General features: G+C 50.4%; 1 protein-coding gene across 10 annotated transcripts; it reads left to right on the top strand.

The window, feature by feature from the left end:
• Window positions 1-27,559, top strand: CCDC136 (coiled-coil domain containing 136). 10 transcript variants are annotated; one of them, XM_060305354.1, is made up of 19 exons: window positions 878-1,006; window positions 1,789-1,896; window positions 3,425-3,679; window positions 3,763-3,837; window positions 9,667-9,990; window positions 12,215-12,326; window positions 12,899-13,067; window positions 13,317-13,457; window positions 13,778-13,936; window positions 14,216-14,386; window positions 14,797-14,982; window positions 16,610-16,804; window positions 17,269-17,496; window positions 18,980-19,480; window positions 19,855-20,076; window positions 21,154-21,435; window positions 22,100-22,414; window positions 24,222-24,328; window positions 27,218-27,559. In XM_060305354.1, the coding sequence occupies exons 1-18, from the start codon at window positions 949-951 to the stop codon at window positions 24,321-24,323; spliced, it is 3,603 nt and encodes a 1,200-aa protein (XP_060161337.1). In that variant the 5' UTR covers window positions 878-948; the 3' UTR covers window positions 24,324-24,328; window positions 27,218-27,559. The 10 variants fall into 10 exon arrangements, with proteins under 10 accessions (XP_060161339.1, XP_060161337.1, XP_030709586.2 ...); XM_060305356.1 differs by lacking the exons at window positions 878-1,006; window positions 24,222-24,328 and adding an exon at window positions 1-112; XM_030853726.2 differs by lacking the exon at window positions 24,222-24,328.
• The last annotated feature ends 59 nt before the right edge of the window (window positions 27,560-27,618 follow it).

Raw genomic sequence — 27,618 nt, 5'->3', positions numbered from 1 at the left:
CCCAAGTGTACCCTTTTTTTTTTTTCTTCCTGGCTGAGACCTGCATAGATGTGAGAACAATTGCTTCGTCAAGATCTGGCATACGGTAGACGTTCCTTGAATGAATGATGAAGTAAGTGAAATAAGCCCTCTGAGCTTTCACATCTCCCTTCCATGAGAGTGAAAATCAGCAGTGCCCACTGTGAGCTGGCTACAGGGGCTAGGTTGAGTGAGGGTCATGGCTCGCAGCCCCGCGGGCATGGAGCCAGGTGGGAAGGCAGGCGGTGGAGAAAAGCGCTCTTCGGACACTAAGGACTGCGTAGGGCCACGGAGCGGCCCCTCTTAAGAGGGTCCCTGCTTCTGGCTTGGTGGAGGCGCGGGGACAGCAGAGGGATCAGGGCCCCGAGGTTCGAGTATCCTGGCCTTGGTTTCCCTCCTCCTGCCCTCACGCAGCTCTGAGGCTGGGGCCGGCGGCCGGGGGTCCGCGCTTACTGCCGAGCTGGGCGGCAGCTCCGACCTGCTCCGTAGGAAGCGAGGGGAGTGTAAGCATCCGTGCTTTTGGAGAAAACAGGCCGGGAGGATTTGTCCATCCTTGTGGTTTTCCTCCCCCATCACCGAGCAGGACGGGACCCTGACACATGGCGCAGAGCGGTCTCCCAGCTCAGCCAACTGCCAGCAGGACCCACTGCCAAACCAGGGCATCTGGTCGCTCCCTCGGCGCGGGCCTTGGGGCGTGTCCGAGGACACGCTCGCTCGGCCTCCCGGTACTCTCCCGCCGGCACGGGGTCCGGGAGCTCCGGTGGTGGGCTGACTTCCGGGCGGCGGCGGGGGAGGTGTCAGGTGGCCCAGCCAGGCCCCGCCCCCTCGGCCGGCCCGCCCTCCCTTCCCCTGAGCATCCGGCTTCGGTCCCCGGCCTCGCGGCGGCGGCGGCGTCGTCTGCTCCGGGCAGCGGCGGCGGCGCGAGCGGCCATGGACGCGGGCGCCGGGGCCGGCGCGGGCGCCGCGGGTTGGAGCTGCCCGGGCCCAGGTCAGAGCGCCCCTCCCTCACCACTCCATCGCCGCTCCTTCCTCTTCTCCATCTCTCCTCCCTCTAGACCCCCACGTCCTCTCCGCCCTCCGCTGCTCCCCACCTTTACGTCCTAAGTCTTCCTCCCTCCATCCCGCCTCCCACCCAGGCCCGGTCTCCATCTTTCCGGGCTGGGTCTTCCTCACACCGGCCGCATCCTCCCTGGCAGTCTCTCCCCTGAGCCCTCTCAGTCTCGTCTCTCCAGACCAACGGTGCTTCCAGCCCTGGGGGCTCCAAACCCTGCACCCGCTCGGACCCCCAACTATTCTGAGCGCGGGGCGGGGGTGGGGTGGACGAAGTCCAGGGAGAGAATGTAGGGGAGGGGAGCGGCTCCGGTGCAGAGTCCCTTCCCACACGACCCCTGCCCGCCATCAACCCCTTCCCCTTCCACCTCAGCCTTTCAGCCTCTTCTGTACTGGGTCGCGCCCTCTGCCATCCCTGCCCATCTCCCCCCGTTCCCTCTGGGCTAAAGAGACACACACCCTTTATGCCTGTGCAAGGGAGAGGAGCCTGGAACGGGGGTGCAGGAGAGGTTGGGCAGTGCAGGGCGGTGTCTCCGTAGACCCAGCGTGAGGGGCGGCCTGGGGAGGAGAATTGCAGCTCTTGGCAGAGTGAGCCAAGTACTTCCACCGGGATGAAAAACCCAGGGCTCCAAAGGGCTAGAAGGTGTGTCCCTTCCCCCCGCCAGCTGCTCCCCAGCCGCCCCTACCATCCCACAATCCCTCCTCTCTTCCTTCTCACAGGACCCACAGTGACCACTTCAGGCTCCTACGAGGTATCAGAGGGTTGTGAGAGGAAGAAAGGCCAACGCTGGGGGTCCCTGGAACGGCGGGGGATGCAAGCTATGGAGGGTGAGTTTTCCCAAAAAGCTTTCTTTCCATCCCCCTCACCCAATTTCCCTTCACTTCTCCTTCCTCCCTCTGACCCCCAAAACTCTGAGCCAGGACACAGCCCTTCCCCCCAGTTCAGCTCAGCCCCCTCCACCCCTCCTCAGGGCTCAGGGCTTGAGGGAAGTTCAGGGTACATCCCTTTGGAGTCCTAATCACCAGGTAACCAGGTTGTGTGTCCCAGGGGAGCTGCCAGACAGAGAAAGAGGCCTTGTTGGACAGAGCTTTGAAGCAGCCTGTCAGCAGGGGGTTTGTTCTCACTGCCTCCAGACCCAGATCCCAAGCTGTCTCTTATTTTGAAAAGCAGGGAAGTGAGCATGTGAATTGTCTTTCTGGTGCCACCACCACTAATTTCAAATGGAAGCCTTGTGGCTTTGGTTCTCTAGGCTATCTTACCGCCTGAAAGAGGGAGCCTGGGAGCAGGGCTGGTGAGAAGGCCAACCAACCTCCCAACACACATGTATCCCCACCAACACCAGGAGCCTGGAAGGATGCTGGTCCTGTTTCCAGGACTCCTGTGAAGGGTCCCTATGCACACTCAATATGGACGATCCTGCTCCCCCAAGGGGGACAGATGATGCAAGGGGTCCCAGATGAACCTTAGGCTGTGGTTATTGGACAAAGATCAGAGATTCCAAATTTTAAAACAAAGCAAACTATTGCCATCCAGATAAGATTTTCTATTTAGAGGAACTGCATTGCAGCAAAGGAGGGCGTGCTCGCCAGCCAGAGGCTGAGGACTCGCACACCCCAGTTTCTTAACGCGTTAAAATGTCAGGCTATCTTTTACACCCAAGTACAACCTATGACTTCCCCCTTAAAACTGCCTTGTGGTCAGCAGGGAGATCTCCTGACACTCAGCAGGGAAAAGAAAAGTGGACCTGGTAGAAAATTCCAAAAAGACTATTCGATAGAATATATTTGAAAGGGCCCCAGTGTTTGTCCAATAAAACATTTAGAGTCATTTCATTCAGATGTTCTCTTTCTCTACCTGCTGACAGGCAACCCTTACTTATTATGGAAAGGCTAGTTTCTCACAAGCCACCTGGACCATTTGTAAACTTTGTACAAACCCCCAAACTATAATTCTTGCCCTATTTGGCTTAAAGATACACCCAGTGTCTGAATCTTTCTTGACTACTTGTCCTGCTACCCAGAGACGAGGATGGAAGAAGCAGGTATCCTTGTGCCAGCTTCACATAGCTGAGCCAGCACCTGGCTGCCCAGTCTGCCTGAAGGCAGTACTTGGAGGCCACCAGGGGCAACATTGGTCCAGAAAGGGCCCGGGAGGGGGATGGGCTTCCTCCAAACTTGACTCTCACACTTGAAGCCTCCTCATGCATGCACGTCCTGCCCAGGGGCTCTTTGGGGGACACCAGGTGGCACTATTATACCATCTCTGCCCTGGGAGAGTGAGTTGGAGGGCCCTCTAAGGCCTGTGGAAAGGAAGTTGGCTCTTACTCGCTGGTGGCGGGGGGTGGGTCTCTCCTAGGGGAAGTGTTACTCCCAGCTCTCTACGAGGAGGAAGAGGAGGAGGAAGAAGAGGAAGAAGAGGTGGAAGAAGAGGATGATCAAGTGCAGAAAGGTGGCAGCGTGGGCTCCCTGTCGGTTGGCAAGCACCGGGGCCTGAGCCTCACGGAGACAGAGCTGGAGGAGCTGAGGGCTCAGGTGCTGCAGCTGGTGGCAGAGCTGGAGGAGACCCGGGAACTGGCAGGGCAGCATGAGGACGACTCGCTGGAGCTGCAGGGTGAGTGCCTGTGATGGGGCCAGAGGGCCTGGGCCCAAAGGCACTGGATCCCAGGCCTGATGCCAGCTTCCCCGTCACTGCAGGGCTCCTGGAGGATGAGCGGCTGGCCAGCGCCCAGCAGGCAGAGGTGTTCACCAAGCAGATTCAGCAGCTCCAAGGTAAGTCCTAGCGCTTGGACTGGAGGGCAGGTGGTCATCCAAGTACTTTTTTCTTGAGGGTTTGGCTGAGGCATAGCAGACATAGCAGACCATCGGAACCGAATGCAGTACTTTCTCCTCATTTTCTTCTACTATTCTTGCCCTGTTCTCCTTGCCTCTCCATCCTCCTCTTTACCTAATTTCCTTTCTTTTTGCACCTCTAACTGGCTCTTCTGTTCCCCCTCCTTCCCTTTCTTGCCCTCCCATTTCACCCCCTTTCCGAGGCTCTCTCCTTTTTCTCTCCTCAGTCTCTCCCCCTCACACCTGCATCCCTTTTTCTCTTTGTTCTCCTGGTCAGTGCCACAGGTAGGTAGTCAAGGTTGAATTCCAAACCAGATTGCTTTTGCCTGTCCCTCCAAGGGCATCATGGGAAGATCAGTGAGCCAATGAGAAGTGGCTGGAGGGGACTCTCTGCATCTTTTAAGGGAGGCAGATAAGAATGCTTCTTTTGCTCCCTAACACCGAGCTGGTGGCCCCAAAAGCCCTTTCTTCTAACACCCACGTGCCTTTGTCTGGGAAGCAGCAAGGCAGTCGTCCCACATTCCACTGCGCCGCCAAATAAAGAGGCAGGTTTTGTTACATCTGTGGGCTTTTGGAAGGTTCCTGGGAGCTGTCCTAGAAAACTGCAGGGACTCTCCAGGGAGAACTGAGATCAAGCCAAAAGAGAAGTATAAATGGAAAAAAAAGGGAGGCCGGCAAGCAGGCCTGGAGAGGAGCAAGCCAAGGTGGGAGAGGAGGAGGGAAAGAGAAAGGAAAGAAGATGTAAGCAAAGGTAGATGCAGGAAAAGTAGACAATAAACAGGCTGAGGTGGGAGGGGAGGGGAAGGAGAGAAACTGCAGGAGCTATGTTGCTCAGGGAAAAGAGTGTGAGCATTGATCTCAGGTCACCTAGATTCTTGAGCCCAACTCTGCCACATAACAAGCTTTGTGATCTTGGGCAAGTCACTTTTATCTCTCTGAGACTCAGTTCCTTAACTGTAAAATAGGGCTAATTTAAATGTTTTGTCAACCATTTATTGAGTGTCTGTATACTTGGAGGAACTGCTATGAACGAGATAGACCAGATCCCTCCCCTAATGAAGAGTACATTCTAATGGGGAGAGGCAGAAAATAGACAAACACCACCAGTTCAGGTGGCAATAAATGCTATGAAGAAAATATAACAATATGATATGGAGAGATGGGGTAAGATGGAAGTTTATTTTATTTTATTTTATTTTTGCGGTACACGGGCCTCTCACTGTTGTGGCCTCTCCCGTTGTGGAGCACAGGCTCCGGATGCGCAGGCTCAGCGGCCCTGGCTCACGGGCCCAGCCGCTCCGCGGCATGTGGGATCTTCCCGGACCGGGGCACGAACCCGTGTCCCCTGCATCGGCAGGCGGACTCTCAACCACTGTGCCACTAGGGAAGCCCAGTTTATTTTTTATATGGTAGTTATAAAAGTCCTCTGAGAAGAGGACATTTGAGCTAAGACCTGAATAATGAGGAATATCTGAGGGACGTGCACACCAGGCAGATGAACCAGCAACTGCAGAAGGTCAGAGGCAAGAATGAGTTTCATGTGTTTGAGGGACAGAACAAAGGCTGTTGTGGCTGGAGCAAAATGCATGTGGAGGACTTGGGTAAGAGAGAGTTCTGAGAAGCAGGCAGAGTTCAGATTACAGAGGGCCTTATGGGTCAGCTGAGAGGTTTGACTTTTATTCTAAGTATAGTGGAAAAACATGGGAGGGTATTAGCCAGGGCTGGAGGCTGGCTAATTTTTTTTTTAAATTTATTTTTAAAATAAATTTATTTATTTATTTTGGCTGCATTGGGTCTTCATTGCTGCGCGCGGGCTGGTGGCAAGCAGGGGCTACTCTTCGTTGCGGTGTGTGGGCTTCTCATCGCGGTGACTTCTCTTGTTGCGGAGCATGGGCTCTAGGTGCGTGGGCTTCAGTAGTTGTGGCACACGGGCTTCAGTAGTTGTGGCACACAGGCTTCAGTAGTTATGGCTCGCAGGCTCTAGAGCGCAGCCTCAATAGTTGTGGCGCACGGGCTTAGTCGCTCCCCGGCATGTGGGATCGTCCCGAACCAGGGCTCGGACCTGTGTCCCCTGCCTTGGCAGGCAGATTCTTAACCGCTGTGCCACCAGGGCAGTCCCCACTTTACTTTTTTAAAAGAGCACTTCAGCTACTGTATGGAAATTGGATGAAGAGAAAGGAGTCAAAACAGTGAATCTGGTCAGCAAATAACTGCAATAGTCAAGAGATGGTGATTGGTTGGATTAGAGGGATCAGTGCTGTAGAAATGGAGATGATTGAGAATGTAATTTGAAGTTGGAGTTCTCAGGACTTGCTGAATTGGATTGGGGGATAAGAGAGACATGAAAGATGACTTTACCTTGAGAAACTGAATAGATGGTGGTGTCATTTATTGGAATGAGGACAGCTTGACAAGGAACAAATTTTGGGGCTAGAGGAACCATTTAAGACACGTTTTCTACATGTTGAGTTTGGAATGGCTATTGACATCTAAGTAAATATATTAAGGAAGCAGCTGGGTATATGAATCTAGAACCAGGGAAGAAATCAGGACTGGAGATATAAATCTGGGAGTCATTGGCATATAGATGACATTTGAATCCAAGGGAGATCACCATGAAATCACATGGAGAGATATAGAAAGAGGAGAGAAAAGGGTCTAGTCCCAGGGCTACTCTAGAATTTAAAAGTCCAATAGAGGAGGAGAAATGAACAAGAGACTGAGGTAGGAGGAACTACTGAGGCATCTGATGACCTGGAAGCCAAGAGCAGAAAGTGCTTCAAGGAGACAGTGATCAGTGGTGTCAGAAGTTGCTAAGTCAAGTAAGATGGCCATTGGATTTGGCGAGATGGAGGGCTCTGAGACATTTCAGTGAAGATAGAAGCCTGATTGTATCGGGATCGAAGAGGAAAGGGGAGGTGAAATGGAGAAGGTGAGTACCCATAATTCCCGCAGACATGTCTTGAAGAGAAGCAGAGAAATAAGGGAAATGAAGTCAAGGGAGAGCTTCTGGTGTTTGGGTTTTGGGGGGATGGGTCACAGTAGATCATGTTGATCTGATGGAGGAAAGGATCCAGTAGAGCATTGGATCTCATCTGAGCGCGGGGATGGGGGTGGGGCTGCGGGTCTGGTGAAGGCGCCCAAACCCCACCTCGCTGGAGCAAACGGAGTCCTTGCGCACGTGCGTTGCCCGTTTCCGCCAAGAGGGGGCGCGCGCGGCCTCAGAGGTAGCTGGTGTTGAGAGGCCGTTCCGGCCGCCGCAGCCCCTTGGGGGCTGGGACCGGCTGGCGGCGGGAGGCCCCCTCAGAGAGACCACTTGCGGGGTAGGAGGGAGATTCCGGCGAGATGGAGGCCATAACCAGTGAGTGAGAACTGACTTCACTGTGTCCCCCTCCCCGGGTCTTCGGCCTCGCCCTGACGGCCCCAGCTTCACTGTCAACCGGCGCCAGCTCTTCAGAACCCTGGTCAGGCCCTTCCACCTCCCAGCCGGCCCGCCCCGTCCATCTTCCCGATAAGACCCTCCCTGGGGCCTGTCTGCAAGCCCCACCCCTCCGCCCCTCTGTGTTTCTAGTTAAGAGCTTTCTGAGGCAGAGCGCGACCTTTCTCCGTTCCCCAGTGCATCTGAGAATGTCATTTTTTAGGGCTAGACCCCAGAGGAGAACCTAAGGGAGTTTTGAACCCGAACATTGAGGGCAAAGTGGGGAAGTAGAGGTTGGTCAGCCCTCCAACAGAAAACCCACCCAGGCCTTTATCCTAATGGCCGGTTGACTTGTGTGTCCGTTCAGTAGTGGAAACAGCAAGGGCTTTGTTTCCTTCAAACAGGAAGGAAGTCAGAGAATCTAAGTGGAGATGTTTGGACTTGGCACAGGGGTGATCAATTAATACTTGTCAAATAGACTGAAGAGAGGAGACAGCTAGGATGGTTGTAGAGAAGGAGAGACTGGCAAAGATGTGGCTGGAGCCGCCCGTGTAAGGTTGGCAGGAGACCTACCCCCGTGCCACTCCCACCCCGTACCCTCGCCTCCGAGACACGTGGTCCGCTCAGCATTTATGTCTGCAGTGTGTCCAAATTTTTATTCTCAAACCTCCATGTTCTGTTCTAGTTTTTAAAAAAATACCCAAACATGTAATTCTTTTTTTTTTAACATCTTTATTGGAGTATAATTGCTTTACAGTGGTGTGTTACTTTCTGCTGTATAACAAAGTGAATCAGCTATACATATACATATATCCCCATATCTCCTCCCTCTTGAGTCTCCCTCCCACCCCGAACATGTAATTCTGTACCCGTGGTCCTCAGTAAAAGTGTGTGGACTAGATGTATCCCTGCCTCATTTATGCATGAATACAGCAAATATTTATTGAGTGCATTATGCTGGGTTCTCTGGCAGATCCTGAACCTGTAATGGTGAGAAAAACAGACATGTTTCCTGTCTTCATGAAGCTTACAAGTGGAGACCAACGTTTTATGTACACACACACACTGTAAAAAGTACAAGGGGCTATGAGAGCATTTAATGGAGGGCTTTGCTTAATTTTTTGAGGAGGTTGGGGGTGAGGGTAGGGAAAGTTGAAATCTGAAGGGTGAGTAGAATGAACAGGAGTTGGGGGCAAGGGATGGGGACAGTGTGCCTTGCAAAGAGTTTGTGGGAAGGTCCTGACCCTCCCAATCCAATCCTCACTAATTCCTGAATCCTGACTCCCAAATTTTGAATTCTCTGTTGGTGGCAGTGCCTTTTACTCTCGCTCCACTTTTAGTCTCCTGATCCTGGATGGGTACGTCTGTCCAGAAACCTTGAGATGCTCCACGGATACTGAGAGCTCTGACACGTTTCTTTTGTAAATTAAAACCTATTATAAAATATAGGCTTGTTGTGAAATGTCAAACAGCACTGATATATATGATGTGGAGAGTAAAAGCCCCTCTCACATGCTGTCTCATTCCTCGGAAGCAGCTGTGCTGTATGGTTTAGGACATATATCTTTCCAGATCTTTTTCTATGTCTTTGTATATTTGTGTTATATATTATACATATGAATATTTTTTGCAAAAATAAGATAATACCATGTATTTTACAGCTCATTTTTCTTCCTAGTTAGTATATTATGGAAACTTTCTCATGTCTTCTCTATGGATCTGCCAGTTTCTTTTAAATGGCTGCCAGCATTCTATTTTACCTTCTTCAGTTTAAGCTATCCCTTATTGATTGGCATCTAGGTTATTTTCCCATGTTTGCTTCTCATGAGATGAACCTATATTTGAATTTCAGCTGTGAGCTCTAAATACACATTGTTTTGGGACCAGTACTTACACAGGCAGTTCATGGGAGATCTGAGGCTTTGTGAGTTCTAAGCTCCCAGACTGAATAGATGAGAATAGTCTGTGCAAATTTTTTTAGTAAGGGGCTTTTTGGAAAGACTCAGGGCATCAGTAAAATGCTGTAAATTAGGTTTGGTCTTTAACTGTCAGGCGATTTCATAGAAGCACTTAATACTTTTTGTTTGGAGGAGCCTAATTTGTTTTTGATGCCAAACCTCAAGATCTACTTTTCTACTGCACCTTGCTACATAGATTCACTCTGTTCTCTTCTTAGGTATTCCCTTTATTCCATATCAGGTGAAGCTATACTTCTCTGATGGGGTAGAGAGCAGGTTGTCGGGAGTTTCCAGATAAGAAATAAGTCTGCCTTTAACTTTGTGCTTCTAGAATATGGTAGATTAGTTCACTTGTCCTCTTGATCATCTCAAGATCGTCTTTGGGCTTTGCAGGTGAGCTGCGGTCTCTACGGGAGGAGATTTCCCTGTTAGAGCATGAAAAAGAAAGTGAACTTCAGGAAATAGAACAGGAGTTGCATTTGGCCCAGGCTGAGATCCAGAATCTGCGGCAAGCAGCGGAGGACTCTGCGACTGAACATGAGAGTGACATAGCCTCCCTGCAGGAGGATCTCTGCCGGATGCAGAATGAACTCGAGGACATGGAGCGCATCCGAGGAGAGTATGAGATGGAGATCACCTCCCTCCGTGCAGAAATAGAAATGAAGAACTCTGACGTATCCAATAGTTTAAGTCTCTCAGATTTCTCTGAGATGCAAGGTATGAGAAAGCCAGCCCTCCTCCTGGTCTGTCAGTCAAATCAAGCAGAGGGAAATAGTACGCAAGAAGATGGTGGAAGGTGGGCTTAGATCATGAATTGGGAGCCTCTAGAAAAAGCTTCCATGTTGGATTCAAGACTGTAAGAGAGAAAAACTTGATATCATATAACCAGTCTGTAATGGTGTAAGAAATAGCACCATGGAGCTGTACCCTGAGAATTCTTCCTCAGAGAGCCATTGGGCATTTGTTGATTTGCCTATGCTAAAGCCCTTCCTGAAAAAGTTTCCATTTCTGGGGTGGGCGTATAGGGGCCTGTCACCTTGGAAAGCTTCCCACTGCCCTGGCATCGTGGTGCTTTGCTTGGGTCACTTTCTGTGTGGGTTGGGGTGAGGGGTTCCCAGTCCTGCTCCCAAGTCCCAGAATGCCCACAATGCTAATTTTTAGCCTCCTTTAGTCCTCCCCAAGTAGAAGCTTTAGGGGGCAGCAAACCAGAGCACAAGACAGCTGGAGAGGAACAGAGGTTATTTCCAGTAATACGTGAGTCCTCAAAAGCTTAGAGCTCTGCTCAGTCTCCCAGCTAGCTGCTAGGTTTCATGACATCAGAGCGTTTGCCTTTATTCTGAGGCTAGATTTATGATCTAGGTATAATGCGAGGCCCTGTACTAGGCCAGGTCAAGCAGAGGCAATCAACGAGGAATCAAAGAACTGCAAGTTTTCCCAGCTGTAGCAGGCCTCTCAGAAGCGCTTTTGGGCTGGTGTACTAGGAGAGGGAGGCCAGCACAGTGGGAACGCTTGGGCTGGAGTTAAACAGACCCAAGTTCAGAATCTCAGCTCTGCTAATTAGCAGGATAAATAGCCTGGTTATTATCTCCCTGGACCTCAGTTTCCATAGCTATAAAAATTGATTAATAAAACTTTATAGCTGCATGGGATTCTGGAACAGGAAAAGAACCTTAGGGAAAATGTAGAAAAATCTGAATGAAGTATAGAATTTAGTTAACAGTAAAGTACCAGTGTTCATTCCTTAGTCATGACAAATGTACCCATGGGAAGATGTTAACAGTCGGGGAAACTAGGTGAGAACACTCCCGGGGAATTCTGCACTATCTTTGCAACTTTTCTGTAAATCTAAAACTCTTCTAAAACTAAAAGTTTATTTAAAAAGACAGAAAGAAAGAAAACCTTATATGACTATTTGGGGGATTAAATGAAATGCCTAGTGTATTGAAGGCACTCACATACAACTGAACCCGAGGCTGGACTCATCAAGTCTAATGCTTAGCACGTGGTTGGTTTTCATTAAAGATTAGTTTCCTTCCTTCCTTCTATGATAATCTGGAGTATGCCGAGGACTTTTGATTGGACTAAAGAGGGAACATTAGAAGTGAATTTCAGGGTGTTGAATCTCAAAGCAGGTAAGATAGGCCTTGTATTCTAATTCGAGCAAGCTAGTGTTCTCTAAATATCAGCAGTATTCTGAGAGAAATAATTCTTAATCATGAAGAAACAAAACAGATATGGGTGTTTCTATTATCACAGCATTAAAAAGTATTGGTATCTGGAACTTAGGGACATGTGCTGGGACATTTCAACCAGATCTCTGCTGATGCCTGCGGATGGAGGATTTGTAGGTTTGGTCGGGGTGGGCTTTTTTGTCAGAGATAAAAGATCATTAGAAAGAATTCTTGGCCATGTGCAGGCCGATGGATTTGGTGTGGTAATAAAGGAAGTAAAAGGATGCCTGGGTTGTCTCTGAAAGCCCGGCACTGGCAGTATGACATCTGGCAGTTAACACTCTCAGCTTTTTGTACTAAAAGTGTAAGAGGAAACTAACTGTAAACAGTTGAATGGAAACTTTAAATTCAGTAAACCAAAAACTTACTGAAACCCTCGCAAGCTCCTAAAAATCTCAAGGCTGTCTTGGTTGGTGTTTTTCCCCCTGCCACCCCTACCCAACACCTTGGTTGGGGTTTTGAAGATGGGCACACAGGGCAATCTTCTGGGAAGTTGAAAAGAAGGGCAGCTAACTGAAAGAGGATAAAGACTCACTGCGGTGCGGAACTTTCCGGGCCCTACCTTCTAAGCCTCTGCATGTGGTATCTCATCTGTCTTTAGAAAAAGAAACTCTTCAGCTTTCTGCAGCCAGATTTCTAGGCAGGAAAATTGTGGGCTGGTCGTCATTGCTTCCTCCCTGGGATCTCACCTCTCTGCCTGTCCTCTGCAGAAGAGTTGCAGCAACTGCGGGACCGCTACCGCTTCCTGAACGAGGAGTACCAGGTCCTCCAAGAGAACAACAGTAGCCTCACAGGACAGCTTGCGGATCTGGAGAGTGAGAGGTACAGCCTGGAGGCCGGCGGGGCTCTTTAGGACTGGGCTTTTCCCTGAGTAGAACTGGTGAAGGCAGATGCCAGGCTAATGAGCCTCCCTCCGGTCCTGGTGAGCCGGTCCTTTCCCTGGTATCCAAAGGATACGGATGCTGCCAAGAAGTAGGTCTTGGGGTCCAACCCAGGACTAGAATTGAGTGAGTTCTAAAATTTAGTTTTCTTCCATTCTAGGCATTAGGTCTGGTTTGCTCTGCCCTAGAGCAGATAAGAAGCAATTCCTTTGTTGTCCTCCCAGGCATGATTCAGTCTGATGGTATATTACCGCCAGATTGGAGCTGGCGTGACTCCAGGCCCAGCCTCGAGCCCGACTGGATTAGTACTCTTAGGGTCTCCCAGAGCCAGACATGCCTTTGCAGACTGAGGTGCTGGGGACTTTTTCTATAATCTCCTAGGTGTGTTTGAGAGGTGAATCACTATAGAAGGCTCCTTTTGCCTAAAATGAAGACATCAGGACCAAGCACACTTGGCAGGTGATGCCGGGCAGAGCTCTCTCCCAAACGTGACTCTGGGGTTCTGGATTACAGGACACTAAGAGCAACAGAAAGATGCCTGGAGTCCCAAGCACTAGGGAGTATGAAGTCAGCAGAGTCTCAGACTTCAAAAGAGGATTTCCTGGAGCCTGATCCTGAAATGCATTTGTTGCGACAGCAGCTGCTGGGAGCTGAGGAGCAGATGCATGACATGCAGAACAAGGTAGGGAAAGGCAGGCCCCTTTACGGCCTTGCTCCCACCTTCTCCTGGCCTGTGGCCGCAGCATCTCCTTAGACACGAGGCTGACAAAGGAGGCAGGTACTGTGGCAAGAGATAGGACTCCAGGGTCTCACTTGCTTGCCTTTTACTGAATATTCCGGTAAAAGGAATGACATACTCTGCCCAAGCCTGTTCCCAGAGAGCCTATGGTACCTGTTGTAAATCCTCCTTCCTGTTGCGTTTCCCACACAGTGTAAGAAATTGAGTTGTGAGTTGCAAGAGCTACAGCACCATCGCCGGACCAGTGAGGAGGAGCAGAGGCGGCTGCAGAGGGAGCTCAAGTGTGCACAGGATGAGGTGCTTCGGTTTCAGACTTCCCACAGTGTCACTCAGGTAAACACTGACAGGGGAAGGGCATCGGGGAGGGCAGAAGGGCCTACATGGAGTCGCCATTTCCGGGGAGGATGAACGCAGAGGAAGGCTGTGCTCTGCTGACTCCTGCCCTGCAACCAGAGAGCAATTGGAGAAATCACACAGCATTGCATTCTAGAAATGGTAGTCGTTATCGAGTGTGTGCCGCAGAAAAGAAACTAAACCATAGGCCTGTGGGAGTGCCTCAAGATGTCTGCGTCTGGAAAGGAACCACTCTGGTCTGGAGAGGGGTCTGCTGATTCCCGAGAGTAACCGTTCTTCCCACATCCTCCCCACCGCAGGGCGAGGAGCTGAGGACCAGACTCTGTGCCCTGCAGCAAAAGTATGATGCTAGCCAGGATGAGCAGAATGAGCTCTTGAAGGTACAGCTACAACTTGAGGCTGAGCTCCAGCAGCTCAAAGATATGAAACCCACAGTCGTAGAAAGCCAGAGTGAGAAGGTAACAACGACCCCAAGGTGAGGGGCCACTTAGGTTCCAGAGGTTTGGGGGGAGGGGGATAAGAGTTGAGTGCTGAAATAGCTCAAGCTGCCACCTGTGCGGCACCACAGGTACAGAACTCCAGCCGCCCTCGAGTCCTCTGTTAGGTGAGAGGACACCCGTAAGTGCAGGGCAGGGAGAAGTGGATTCTCAGACTGTCTGTGCCTGAGAGTGACTCAAGCAGAAGCGTGAGTGGGTTAAGGATCCCAGAGGTACTGCCCAAGGCCCCCTCCACCGCAGGAGTTACAGTGCCAGCTACAGAAGCTGCAGCTGCAGTACCAGAGCATCATGTGTGAGAAGGACGAGCTGCTGGCCGTGCAGCGGCAGCTGCAAGACAGCCTGCGCTGCCACGAGGCAGAGGTGCAGCACCTCAAGGGCATCGTGGCCTCCTTCCAAGAGAGCAGAGAGAAGGTAAAAGAAGCTTCAGGTGAGGGAGAACGTAGCACGGCAGAGCCTCCCATGAGAGGACAAGTCCACAGGAGGAGTGGGGTGGTGGAGTTCTGTGGAGGAGCTGTCGATGAGGGAGATAAAAAAGTGCTTCATGGAAACGTGATCTCAAAGGGTCACGATGCGCTCAGCTTCCTTCGATTTTAAATCAGAAAGAGCTGTAAAAAGGAGGCCGCTTCCCTTCCCCACCTTCCAAAAGAGGAAGTCCCAGGTCTCTGTGTAGAGCCTGTTAGGGATTGGTCCATCTCAGGTGGTCCCTGCTGGGATGAAATTGGAACTGGAAAGGACAGGACCCTTTAGTCCCTGCCTGAGAGGAGAGAGTGCAGCCGCGGGGGCTTCTGGGATGATGGCGGGGTCTGCCTCCCCTGCCCCAGAATGCAGAGATGCACGCCCAGCTGCAGGAGATGAAGCGGCTGTACCAGACCAGCAAGGATGCGCTGGAGCGGCAAAAGCACATGTATGATCAGCTCGAGCAGGACTTCTTGCTCTGCCGGCAGGAGCTGCAGCAGCTCAAGACCACCCAGTCCATCCCAGAGGACAAGGGAAAGTGTGCTGATAAGGTAATTGTAATTAAGAGAGGTGAGATCTCCTGAGCCTTGGAGAGAGGAGGTATAGAGGCAAAAGATGAAGTCATCCAACCAAGAGGCTTGATGGACTTCCTGTCCAATCACAGATGTATGTGGAAAGGCAGAAAACAGGCAGAGCCCCATGCTGTTAACTTTAAAACTTTGCCTTGACCTTGACTTTGAGCCCAAGCCACAGCTTAGTAGAATCAATACCTCTGGATCCAGTCTGAACACCTGAAGATTTCACACATGATTTCATTTGTGTAGACATTTATACCTTATTGTTAGAACTGTAGTGGTATCTTGTCATTCGTGGAAAAGAACATATACATAGGCCCATATACACAACTATGATTGTTAGAACTAGAAAGAGAAGGTCCAGTTTTCTGAGGCAGATAGTAGGTGCTCTCGTCAAAAGGCATGGTCTGTGCCCAGAGTGCTAATTGGGTATTAGAAGGACCTAGGCTTTTTCAGGATTTATTCTGTGACTTCAGAGTAGTTAAACTTGAATTTTACCCTCTTTAAGTTGAACAGAACACTATTCTTATCTCACTTTCTTTTAGTAAAAAAATCCTGGTAGTGATAAATAAGGCCTTCCTTCTTCACTTACCCTTTTTTCCATAGTGTGTAAAATGCAAGTCATTATTAGTTAGCCTTGTTGAGTACTTTCAGCTCCTGACCACTGACAGGAAATGGAAAAATGTTGAAGCATGATGCAAAAGAGGTGCAAGATTCCAAAAGATGGTGGAGCTAGTCGCCTTCTGCCAGAATACTCAGTAGCTCCTGCCACAGCCAACAGTAGGCTATATCCCCAGGGAAAGGCCTTCAGAAGACACAGAACTGGGGTCGTTACATGGGCTGCCCCAATAGTCCACCTGCCTTTCTACAGCCAGGCTCACTTCCCCACCCCTGCCCCGCCCCTCCCATTCCATTTAGAGGTCCAGGGGGTCCATAACTTGCTCATCACTTTCTCTCCTAGTGGAAGAAACTATGGGAAGGGAGAAGCATGCTGGCATACAGAGCCAGCCTCTTCTCCTCTCCTAAAAGAACACTGAGATTAGTTTGATACTAGAAGATTTGGGTTTTTGGAATCATGGGATGATTTAGTCCTCTCAACCCAAATTCAGCAACAGCTCATACTTCTCTAAAGATTCTTAAAGCTGATTATGAAAACAAAAATGGGGAAAATTAGGATGAAAGTAAGTCCTTATTGGTAAGGAGCATAGTTACAGAAACAACTGGAGAGTAACAGGAACTAGAATTCCCTGCAGGGTGGGAAAATAGTATCTACCAGAGGAAATGGAGGTGGGGAAATGAGAAGGGAGGGGCGCTGATAACCTCCCTCGAAAACTGCCCTCAGAAAGAACTAGTAGGCAAAATTTAGAGCAGAGCCAAACTTCAGTCCTGAGCAGCCTGCTGGGGTTCGCATTCAGCATCTAGGCCTGTATGGGCGCAGTGCGGCTTGGGGTGATCAGTCTAAGGTGACTACAGGGTGGGAGACCCTGGTGAATCACAAGAGGTAAGAGAACACGGAGTGCTCTGCTGACCGTACGGGGCAGAGAAACGCCAGGGAGCCTGCCTCCCAGAGTAAGCACCCCTGCGCGCCCTGCCCCGTCCACAGTGTGACGCACTGCTCTTCAGACTGACAGAATTGCAGGAGAGGTACAAGGCCAGCCAGAAGGATATGGCGCAGCTGCAGATGGAGCAGTGCAAGCTCCTGGAGAGGCAGAGGAGGATGCAGGAGGCGCAGGGCCAGCTGCACGAAGAGCTGCACAGGCTCACGTTCCCGCTCCCCAGATCTGGTCTCTTCCACAAGGTAATCACAGCCAGGGGCTGCTGCTAGCTGTGAGGAGCTGCCCAGATGTGACTGTACTTGGGAGAAGTAAAAGGGTGGGGATGGAACTTTTTCTCTTCTTAACCAACCACTCCTTACTTTCTCACCAACCTCCTCAAACAAAACTGTTCAATATAGCTGATTAGGGCTCTAAATCTTAAAATACATCCTATACTCTGGAATCTGTCCAGCATTTTATATTTAGATATTCAGTCCGTCTGGAGAAAATGCACTTGAAAGCACTTTGCAAACTGCAAAATGCATCCAAACATATGAGGTCGTTACTACTCAACTAGCAGGTCTCCAAAGAGAGACTCCCCTCCTGTCCCAGATGGGCTGTGCAGAGCCAGCCCCCCTAAGGGAAGGGTCCCAAGCAGGAAGGAGGCAGAGGTCTTGCTGTGTAACCACCACAGTTCTAGCCCTCTTCCTTCCACTCTGCCTCACAGAGTCAGGAGCTCCTTACAAAGTTACAAGACCTGGGTGAACTACAGATGGTCTACCAAGGCATGCAGGAGAAGCAGAAAAAACTGATACAGAATCAAGAAAGTGTATTAAAAGAACAATTAGAACTGCACGGAGCGCTGCAACGTTTCAAGGAGTCTGATTTCCGGGAAGTGTTGGATAATCCAAAGGACTCCAAATGGCCTAAGTCCTCAAAATGTGGTCATAACAAGGTAACTATAGCAAGAGGCAGGGAGATAGTTCTGGGGGCAACAGCATTGTAGGGAAAGGGGGCGCCACAGAGGGGTCAGAGTTCCGAAGCCCTGTTTTGCCAGGCGCAAGGATGAAGCTAGAGCTCCACCCTCGCAGCCGCTCAGGGGCTCGTTAAGATGTGGCTTTAGGTACGGCCTTAGCTGCTCCCTCAGATGGATGCCCAGTTGAAGCACTGTGAACACTTAGAAACCAGAGGACCTGGAAGCTTGTGATCTCCTGATGATTTGACTCAATCTCTTCAGCATCTCATTTTCCAGACGTATTTGGAAGTAGATCAACTTAGCGTTTGTTTGGATCCCTTAGGACTGACTCTAAACATGCCATCTTTTCCTCATGAACTCGGTGGTAATCGAGAAGGAAGCTTTCCAGGGACCAAAATCTGTAACCTTTTGGCGTTCTACATGAGGCACATCTGAGTCCATTTATTTCCAAGGGAAGAATTCCCAGCATGTGGGGTTCTTGGTACTGACCTCACTGTCTTCATTGGAACTTTGTGGCAATAACAGCCTGGTCAGAGGCGTTGGACTAGAGAATCCATGGGTCTCAAGCACCAGAAAGTGGTCATGCCTCTGAGGTCACACTGAAGGAGATTTCTAGACAAGTCTGTTCAGGGTTGGGAGATGCATTTGGTCTGAGGCCTCAGTGGGGGCAAGGAAGAGCAGGTAGACAGTTTCAATTCATTGAAATTGAAGTTTATTCAATTTCAATCTATTTGTTCAGGTATTAGCCTAGACAGGCAGATAGATGTAGGGAATAGCGGAAGTCCAAACTGAGATTTGGTCAGATTCCAGGGGTGTCAGATTTCAGCCCGGATAGCAGACACCAGGAACCAGGTATAAAATATTCCCTTAACCAATCAGATCTCATCCTGGGCATGAGCCAGGCCCCGAGGGCCTGGGAAACATGCCCAGGGGCCAGATTCAGAATTGAGGCAGGAGGAGTCCCTCACTACGACAGGGACTTGTAGTGAGACCTTGATTCCAAGTCTGCATCTTCTGAGGAAGAAGTTCTTCATATGCTCGTATTCAAGGCCAGGGCTGATTTTAGAATTGCGGGTGGCGGAGGGGACTGAGCCCCAGAGGTCAGGATAATGGATACACCTGACTGAGAAGAGGGAAGGGGAGGGAGCCCGAGTGACCTTGAGATCCACTCAGTGCTGCTTCCTGTGAGATAGGAAGTTACCAGAGCATATGGAAACCAGCAGAAATGGGAGGCCAGAAATCGTGGACTATCTGTCCCAGGGAGATTTTCTCCAGTGAGCAAAAAATTGACACATGCCAGTTACCTGTAGGCAAAGTCAAAGATCTAGGCTGTGGTGAGACGGGAGGGTAAGGTGTGCAGTGCTCTGACCTGTGCTCTCAGATGTCTGCACCAGGAGGGGTGCAGCTAGAAGGACTGCAGTGTCTAGGGTAACGATGCTGTTTCCCCGCCCACTCCTGGCAGTCAAAGGTGATCATCGCCCAGATGCAGTCTCTGCAGGAGCTGTACGAGGCCAGTGAGGCTGAGCAGGAGCTGCGGCAGCAGGAGCAGGAGCGGCTTCTAGAGGAGCGGAAGAGGCTGCAGGCCGACCTGCAGCTCTGCCTGGAAGAAATGCACATGCTCCAAGTCCAGTCCCCTTCTGTGAAAATGAGCCTTGAGTCCTACAAGAAGAGTTATGGGACCACGGCCACCAGCAACGAGAACTGTCGCAGAGATTGTAACATTGATGACAACGAGAGCTGTCACGAGAGTTACAACAGCAGCCAGGCCAGCGAAGAGAGCGTCCTCCAGAGCTATGACAGGAGCACCAGTACTGGGGAGTCCTGTGGGAGGAGTTACCGCAGCAGCAGCAGCAGCATTGCCTATAAGAGGAGTTACGGCACCAGTAGGAGCTCTGACACCTGTCACAAGAGTTACGTCAGCAGCAGCATGGACGACGAACTTGCCGATCCTGAAGATATGGAGGTGAAAGTAACCAGATGTCAGGTCAGATAGGGGAAGAAGGTTCTTGTCTTATTAAGAGAGAAGTCATGGGGAAGGGCACAAGAGGTGAAGTGGGCAGTGGGCTCAGAGCTGAGCAGGGTAACTAACTTACAGGAAATAAATGAGGTACTCTGCCCGCCTCATACGGAGATGCTCCATCGGGATGGAAGTCTAAGATTCAGGACTTTTCATCAACACAGTCATGGTGCTCTTTCTGGGAAGAAATACAGGATTCCCCCGGGCAGCTTCAGATCCTTGTGGCCATTGTTTTGTACCCAAGAAAGGGCCTAGCGAAGAGAGTGGGCGGAGTGCAGGGGCTCCTCAGGGTGCCGTCATCGCTCCCCTGCCCTCCACAGCGCTTTGAGGACACGGTTGCCAAGGTGTTGATCAAGCTGCAGGGAGTGCAGGCCATGTACCAGCTCAGCCAGGAGGAGCACGACCTGCTGCGGCAGCAGATGAGAAACCTGCTAGACAAGCAGAAAGGGCCGAAGGAAGAGCTGGATGCCTGCGAGAAGGAATTCAAGGAGCGCGTGGAACGCTTGGAGAAGACTGTTGCCTCCCAAAATGAGGAGCACGAGGTAACTGCTACCAGGGAGGCAGGGTTTCAGGTAGGAGTCCCTAGAGCCAGAGGAGGTCGGAGCCCTTTCAGAGAGGCTGAGAGAGAGAGGAGCTCATTGCCAGCTCTGTACAGTTGCCCTCCTCCTGGTCAGAGGGACAGAGCAGGGGCTGAACCCCAAGAGGCTGGGCAGGCTGTTGTGCCACTGATGGACATTTCTCAGGCGCCCGCTGTGCTGGGATTTACTGATCATCAAGACTCCTTGAATGATTTTTTTTTCCCCTTTGCCACATCTGTTCTCTTTTGTCCTAGAGCACTTCTATAGAGTTGTATTTTTTTTACCTCCAATTTTCTTTAGTTTGTGTGTATTCCACCTTGTCTCTTCTCTTCAACTAGATTGTAAGCACCTAAAGGACAGGGCTGTGTCTTCTTCTGGATCTCTCATAATGCCAAGCAGAGTGTTGTGCATCCGCTAGGAATGGGACGGAGGGCATCGTCTCTGACGAAGAGTAGTCCTCTGTCCAGTGGGGGTCACTGTATGCATGGGAGAGGCTCAGAGAGCAAGAAACACGTGGGCCTAGGTTGCTTAGTATTGGGACCTGCCCAAGGAGGCCATGATGTGCTGCCAGAAGCCAGGAAAGACAAAACCAGGGAGTAGGGAGCAGGGTTGGCACTTGCCTCCGTTTCCAGGGTGAGGTGCAGGAGCCCAGGTCCAGTCTCAGGAGTATACAACACAGTTCCTATAGTAATGATTGTACCTATTAGAGAAATAGCTTGGGCAAAGTAGGAGTTCCCATCAAAAACAACTACGTAATAAAGCCCCACGGTTCAGAAGGGGTTAGCCCTTTTGTCATTCCCCTGACAGTTCACAGTAAAAACATAATTTTAGTCATCCTTTTTTGATCATGTTAGATGTAAGTCATCAAGTGCCTCAAGTTAGGGAGAACCTCTAAAACTGCTTTAGAGGCTCATTTTCAACAGTTTAATGTTTTCTGTATTATCTACGTCCCCCTGGGCTTTAGCAGGGAGATTTCTGAAGCAGGGGCCAGGCTGATCACGTAGGCCCAGCTGTGGATAACTGGGCCTCCACTACCAACAGATCAAAGAACTGCAGGCCAAGCTGCGGGAGCTGCAGCTACAGTACCAGGCTAGCGTGGATGAGCGGGGGCGGCTCCTGGCCATGCAGGAGCAGTTGGAGGGGCAGCTGCAGTGCTGCCAGGAAGAGCTTCACCAGCTCAAAGAGAAGAGGTCCTCTGTTACCAAAGAAACCAAGGGAACGAATGGCAATAAGAACATGAATAAGAATGCCAATGGGGTTAAAAGTAAAAAGGTGGCCAAGCCAAGCCTGGAGAGTTCTGAGGTCAGCTGTGAGACCAGAAAGGTGAGTATAACCTTGGTAGCCAGATAAGCAGAAAGTTAAAGGGGATCCTAGGAAGGAAAATCACCTTCACCACCATTCCGACCAGATGAGGTATTTGTAGAGAAGCTTCTGGGATCTCTAATGTGTCTAGAGTAGTTCTATCTTAATAGCAGTTTGGTACTCCCTTTTCCTGTGAGGTCAAGGGGAGAGTGGAATACAGACCACTCAGACCTGGAGCCCCTAGGCTGGATGACTGTTTCAGTTAGACCAGTGCAATTTTCTGGGGCCCCTGTTGTTCTTCTTGGGTCACATGCCCAAGAGAAGGACCAAATGGATGGAAAGAGGGGGATTTACTCAAAGCAGTTGTGTACATATAGGTGGAAGAGGACTGGATAAAATGGGGGGTCACCAGTCAAGGGTAGGAAGCAGCAGTTGAGGTGCAGAATCTTTAGCTCTGGGAGCGGTTGGAAATGGCTAATGGCCAGATAGATGTGGTACGGGTCCAGAGAGGCTGGGTGTGGCCACCCTCCCCACTGTGCGCGGGACATCAGTTCAGTCCCAGGACACGGTGCTGTCTGTGCACTGTGGGAAGCAGCGTGTTCTTGAGGTAGTTAAGCATCGTCATGAGGGTAGTCATCTTTCCAGGTAACAGCATCCCCCATCCTGTACTGCCTCCGCCCCACAGAGTCTGGAGGTGGTGCTGTACTACAAGGCCAGCCACGTGGCCTTGGACGATCAAACGAAAGAGGAAATAGAAGAGGAAACGAAGGAGGCAATTGAGGACGAAACGGAGGCAATTGAGGACGAAACAAAGGAGTCCTGGGATGAACTAGTTTCTGAGCCATCAGGTCCTAGAGAGGTTAAATTCAAAGAAGACCAGGAGGAGAGATATGAAGAGTTCCACAGCCAGGAGGATAAGGAAGAAGGCAACGACCAAGGGGAGGAGGATGATGAAGCTTCAGAGGGAAGCAACCCCCTCAAGCCTTCTGAGAGCAAAAAGGTAACCACAGCCAAAGGCAGGATCATGTGGGGAATGGGCTCTTGGGCGCAGGTGCCCAGCGTTCAGGTGTGACCCAGCCCTTGGATGGACTTCTACAGGAGTAGAGGCCAGCAAGCTCTGAGGCGTCGCACTGGGGAAAATGGAGGTGGAGGTGGGATTGGAGAGAGCAGTCTCTGCGGGAAAGGCTGTGGAACTGTCTCACAGAAAGCACCTTCTCTGGGAACCGGGGCGTGCGGTCGGAGTCCTGCCTCCTTTCATTTATGTGGTAATAACCCTCGTTACTCACTTCAGGAGGGTTCTTCACCCTCCGCTAGCACCGCACCACGCATTTCTGTCAGCCTGGGCAAGTCACCCAGTCCTGCTTTCCCGAGGTGCCCTATTAGGGCTGACCTCTGTTGCCGTGAGGGGTGTGGAGAGGCTGCTGTCGCCTGCCGGGCTCTATGTAATATTACAGGGCATGAGAGTGGGGGCCGGGGCCGATCGGAAGTGATAAAATGTTTCCGTCTCTACAGCAGAGCCGTTGGCCGGTCTTGGGAGACCAGCCAGAGGTCTGACCCCTTAGTTACCGGATCTGGAGAGGTCGGGTGGGAGTGTCCTGGGTAATGTACCAACTGTACAAAAATATTTCTGTATTTTAACAACTGGTACATCTATACAGGAACATAACTAGCTGAATCTCTGCCCTGGTTGAAGTTAACTGGGGGCTCTGATTTCCGAAGGGTTTGAGTAGAACCTGAATAAGTCCTCAGTTTGCAGTACAGGTTCTTTCTGTCCTTTTAAACACAGGGGAAGAAAATAAGTCTCTTGTGGTGGGATGCCCCAGTCATCTCGAAGTTATCTGGAATTTTCAGCAGTTCAGTCAGTTCAGTCTGCAGCACTGGCTAAGGACCCAGTTACAGTTCTCTGTCAACCTCATGGCAGAGAACCATTGTTTAGGATGTGAAAAGTAGGAGTAACCACAGCCCCTTCCCCAGTGTTCTATTTCTTTGAATTCTTCATACCCTGCCACATGCTGGTTCAGAGCCTCATAGATTTCCTTGCCTCATGTGCCAGCTTTCTAAACACGAAACTGGATTTTTCTACATCACAATCAAGTACATTCCTTGTGTCTGCATGTGGAGGTGTCCCTTTGCCTCAGTGGGTCCTGCATCTTTTACAGGCAACTCTGCTGGCATATGTATTACCGCCTGCAAATTCATTTTCTCCCTGGAAGGTGGTTGCAGTCAAGAACTCGCCCTTCTCCATCGTTAGCTTGTTTTAGTGCGTTTTGTCTCACAACGACAGCATCAGACTCCTAGGGGATGTCCCAGAACACTGAGACTTGGTGGAACACAGCCAGAACACGCGGCTAACAAAGGGACAGGTGGCCTGGCAGGAGGCTGCCCTTCCTAGAGTGACCCAGGCAAAGTAGACATCCTGCTCATCCGGAAGGCCCAGCTTTACTCTCTGGAGCTTCACTTTTCCAGTTACTGACCTACAAGAAGGGTCTAGGTGCAGATAACCCTTGCTTGACAAGATATAAGAGGGATATGACAAGCCAAAAATGTGGCCCCGAATTGGACCTACGCCGCTGCTTAACCCTTGCAGTTTTGCATCTCCCATAGGCGACCCACGGGAAGAACCAGGCCCGAGTAGCGGAGAAGAAATACCACTGCTCTCGCTTACCTGTTGTTTAACCTCTTGATCTCTTTCCCTTTTCCCTTTGTTTTATCATCATTATCTGTTGGATTCATGTGTTTATGTCTTTTTATACCATCTCTCATCTCTGGTCTCTCCTCGTGCCTCTTTCTCATTTGATATGTTGCAGCCATCCCCTGCCCCCAATCCCCCCATCTTCTCCTTGCCTCTCGTAGGCCTGGTGGTCATATCGGCTTTGCTCTGGTGCTGGTGGGCTGAGACGTCGTCCTAACGCAGGTACTGGTATTGCGTCCCCTCCTTCTGAGGGATAGAGGGAGGGTGCAGGTTGCCCTGGCCTCTCCACTTTCCCTTTTCTCTGAGCCGCTTGCTTCTTGCTTTTGCCATTTTACAACAGGTGATAGTCAGGTCTGAGTTTTAGCCCTGGCTTTTCCTTGGGCTACTGCAAAGCCCATAACATCTCAGAGAATGTCTCCCTAACTTGCACGGAATTGGAATGCTCGCCATTGACATAGTTTGAGTTTCTGTACTCTGGCTGGGAAAAAGTTGAATGATCCCAGCACTGTGGCTACTTTCAAAGCTCCCTCGACTACTTCTGATGAGCTGATGTCTGACTACAAGGCTGGCCTGGCTGCTCTTTGTCTTTGTTTAGCCCCAGAGCCAAGCTCTCACTACGGTCACTACCCAGGATGGCAGAATAAGGAATCACTGCCTCCCCACTTGGGTGAGAGAGGAGGTCTGGAGAGTTGTGATCCCCGAAGGTCATCTGTATGAGGAGAACCTCGATTCGTCCTTCAGCCCTGGCATCAAACTCTTATCATATTATGTACTTTCTACTGAGAAGTTCTCTGGTTTGGGGATTCTAGTCTCCAAAAAATCAGAACAAGAATGCCACATCCCTTTTGGGGGTCATATTCTATTGTAATTGGCTTCCCAAGCTAGGCTTTCTGGAGAGAATGTGGTATTGGTGAGAAGTTTCCACTAACCAGAAATGCAGTGTTTTCAGGGAGCCAAACTGATATATTCTGGGCACCAGTCCACGTAATCTGATCTGTCAACAGGGCACCAAATTCAGGAGGCAGAATGTAGTCTCATGGCCCAAGGTAGAACCCTTCCAGACCCATAAACTATTCTCTCTTGGCCTGTTTTGGCTCCTCTCCCACGCTCCCCCTGCCACTCGCACTCCCCCGCCCTCTCTTCTCACACCCCTGTAAATGGAGTGTAGTTGGCTCACTGCATAGGCTCAGAGTGGCCGCTGGAGCGTTTGTGGGTAGCATTTATCACTATTTCCTTTTCTGTCCTGCCTTTTTTCCTCCTCACTTTTTTTTTTTTTTCTCTTCAACCCTTCTCCTTTCTTCTTTTAGACATTCCAGTTACTCACCACGGTCAGTCTTTAACTCCTTTGGTGAGAGGGGTCTCTCCCTGTACCTGTTCCTCCCTGTACACTCCCAGATTTCTGGGTCCGTGTGGGATGAGACCCAAAGCATTCAGCCATAACCTTTCACCAACTCAAACCCAGCCGGGCCTGACCAGAGTGAGAGGAAGGAACTCCTGGGTAAGCGTCCTCTTGGAGGAGCCTGTTATACCCAGAGCCTGGCTACGGCCCAGCATGCAGCTCCCATCCAGAAACTGAGGCAGCAGAGTAGAGTAGAAAGTGTGGCTGACAAGCGGGCAGACACCTTGGGTGAGTCTGTCTCTGTTTCTTAGAGCTTAGTCCCAGTGGGCAAAATGCATAACCTGAACATTAGTTTCTTCAAATGTAAGGAAAGGATGATAAATCCTCTGGCTTCCTCATGTGAGGAACAGATGAGTTCATTTATATGAAGGTACTTTATAAATGATAAAACACCACGTAAGTAATAAAAAGAGCATACTCTTACATAATGCATACTGTATGCCAGGCACTGTTTAGTCATCTGATAAGTATTAACTCATTTAATTCTCACAATAACCCTCTGAGGTAGCTATCATTTTACATGTGATAAAACTAAGGCATAGAGGGGTTATGTAATACAGCCAGTAAACTGTGAATCAGATTCTAAGGACTTAATATTAGCATCAGATAAAATTCCAATCCTGTTTCCCCTTATCGTCTCTCTTCATTGGTTGCTCCCAAGTAAGTAGGAAGACACCATACAGCAGCTTCTTCGTGCAGCCTCAGATCACGTTAGCTCTCTGATAACTAATATCACATTGCTAACTTATTTCATGTATTGTTTATAAAAGCCTTTTGCACATTGCATATGCTAAGCGTTCTCTCCCCTTTCTCTGCCTGCAGTTGATTTTTTGGATCCAAGGCAGAATGTTCCATTCACCTCTATTAGATCTAGTCCATTGTCCACTGTTCTCACCTATGAAGCTTTGCATTTATTTTTAATCTTGACCCTGTGGTTTCAAAGTACTCACTTTTGCAGCCAGCTTCACCTCATCCTCAGGGGTGACCAGCCACCTTCTTATCTTCACCCAGGTTACAGGTGAGGGCGAGCCTCTAGAGTGTTCCTCTCCAGGCCCTCATCCAGCTTATCAGTCACGTACAAATGGTTGTACAGCAGGCTGCCATCAGCCTGCTCTTTACTTCTCCTGTTTTATCCAAGGAGGTGTTTTAATGACCCTGGTGTTTGCCTCCCTGGGCCAGTGACCAACTTCCTTCAGTCTCCTTCAAGGACATCATTCTCCACAAACGGTCTGGGCTGCCTAAGAACCTCATGTTTGCTGTACTCTGGTGCACTTTCTTCGCTCCCCCACAGTCTTATCATCCTCTTGAGTTCACTTTTCCTCCGTCAAGCATTTAATGATGCTGCTGCATTTCCCAGGGGCCCAAATTTACCCTCTTTTTCTTGCCGTGGCATCCGATCCTTTGCTGCAACCGTTTGGATTCTCTGAAATCTGCTTCTGAGTTTGCTCCTACACGCAGGAGCTGGTTCTTCTCACCTCACGGGGCATGAATACAGGCAGCCAGCTCAGGTCATCCACGTAGTGTTGTTCCAGATACCTAGTGGTGCCAGGACTAAGCCCACATTTGTCTGCAGCGGTTACCCAGGAGATGAGAGAGACTGGACCATGATGATGTTTCTGAGGTATCTCTCCAGCACCAGAAGGCAGGGGATCTCTAGCTTAGGGAGGAGTTCAGAAGGCTGGGCACTCACCATTTGTCTTTGGTCCCCACAGAACATGTTTGGGATGTGGAAGCCTATGGTGTTCTTGGCCCTTGCAGCTGTGGCTCTGTATGTGTTACCCAACATGCGACCGCAGGAGACAGAGTCCTACCTCGTGGAGTGACGGCAGGCCTGGGCCAGCCGAGGAGGCAGATCCGCAGTGGCCACTACCCTCAGCTTTGGGCAGGACACACTGTGCCAGAGCCCCCACCCCACCCGTGTGTTCCATGTGTCCCCATCTCCTTAGCCTCAGCCACTCAGGCCGGAAAGGCTTGTTGTGGGGAACTGCTGGCTCCCATCTCCTGCCTCGTGTAAGAACCTGGGTTCCTTGTAATTAAACATCAGCTGAATCACATGAGACTTTGTGGCTTTTTATTTGTTAACTACCTCACAGCGCAACCAGAACAGAGCAGT

The sequence above is a fragment of the Globicephala melas genome, chromosome 9 (genome assembly GCF_963455315.2).
Source record: "Globicephala melas chromosome 9, mGloMel1.2, whole genome shotgun sequence".
Taxonomy (NCBI): domain Eukaryota; kingdom Metazoa; phylum Chordata; class Mammalia; order Artiodactyla; family Delphinidae; genus Globicephala; species Globicephala melas.
Note: the sequence above shows the minus strand (reverse complement) of the source record. Positions and strands in the feature narration are given on the sequence as shown.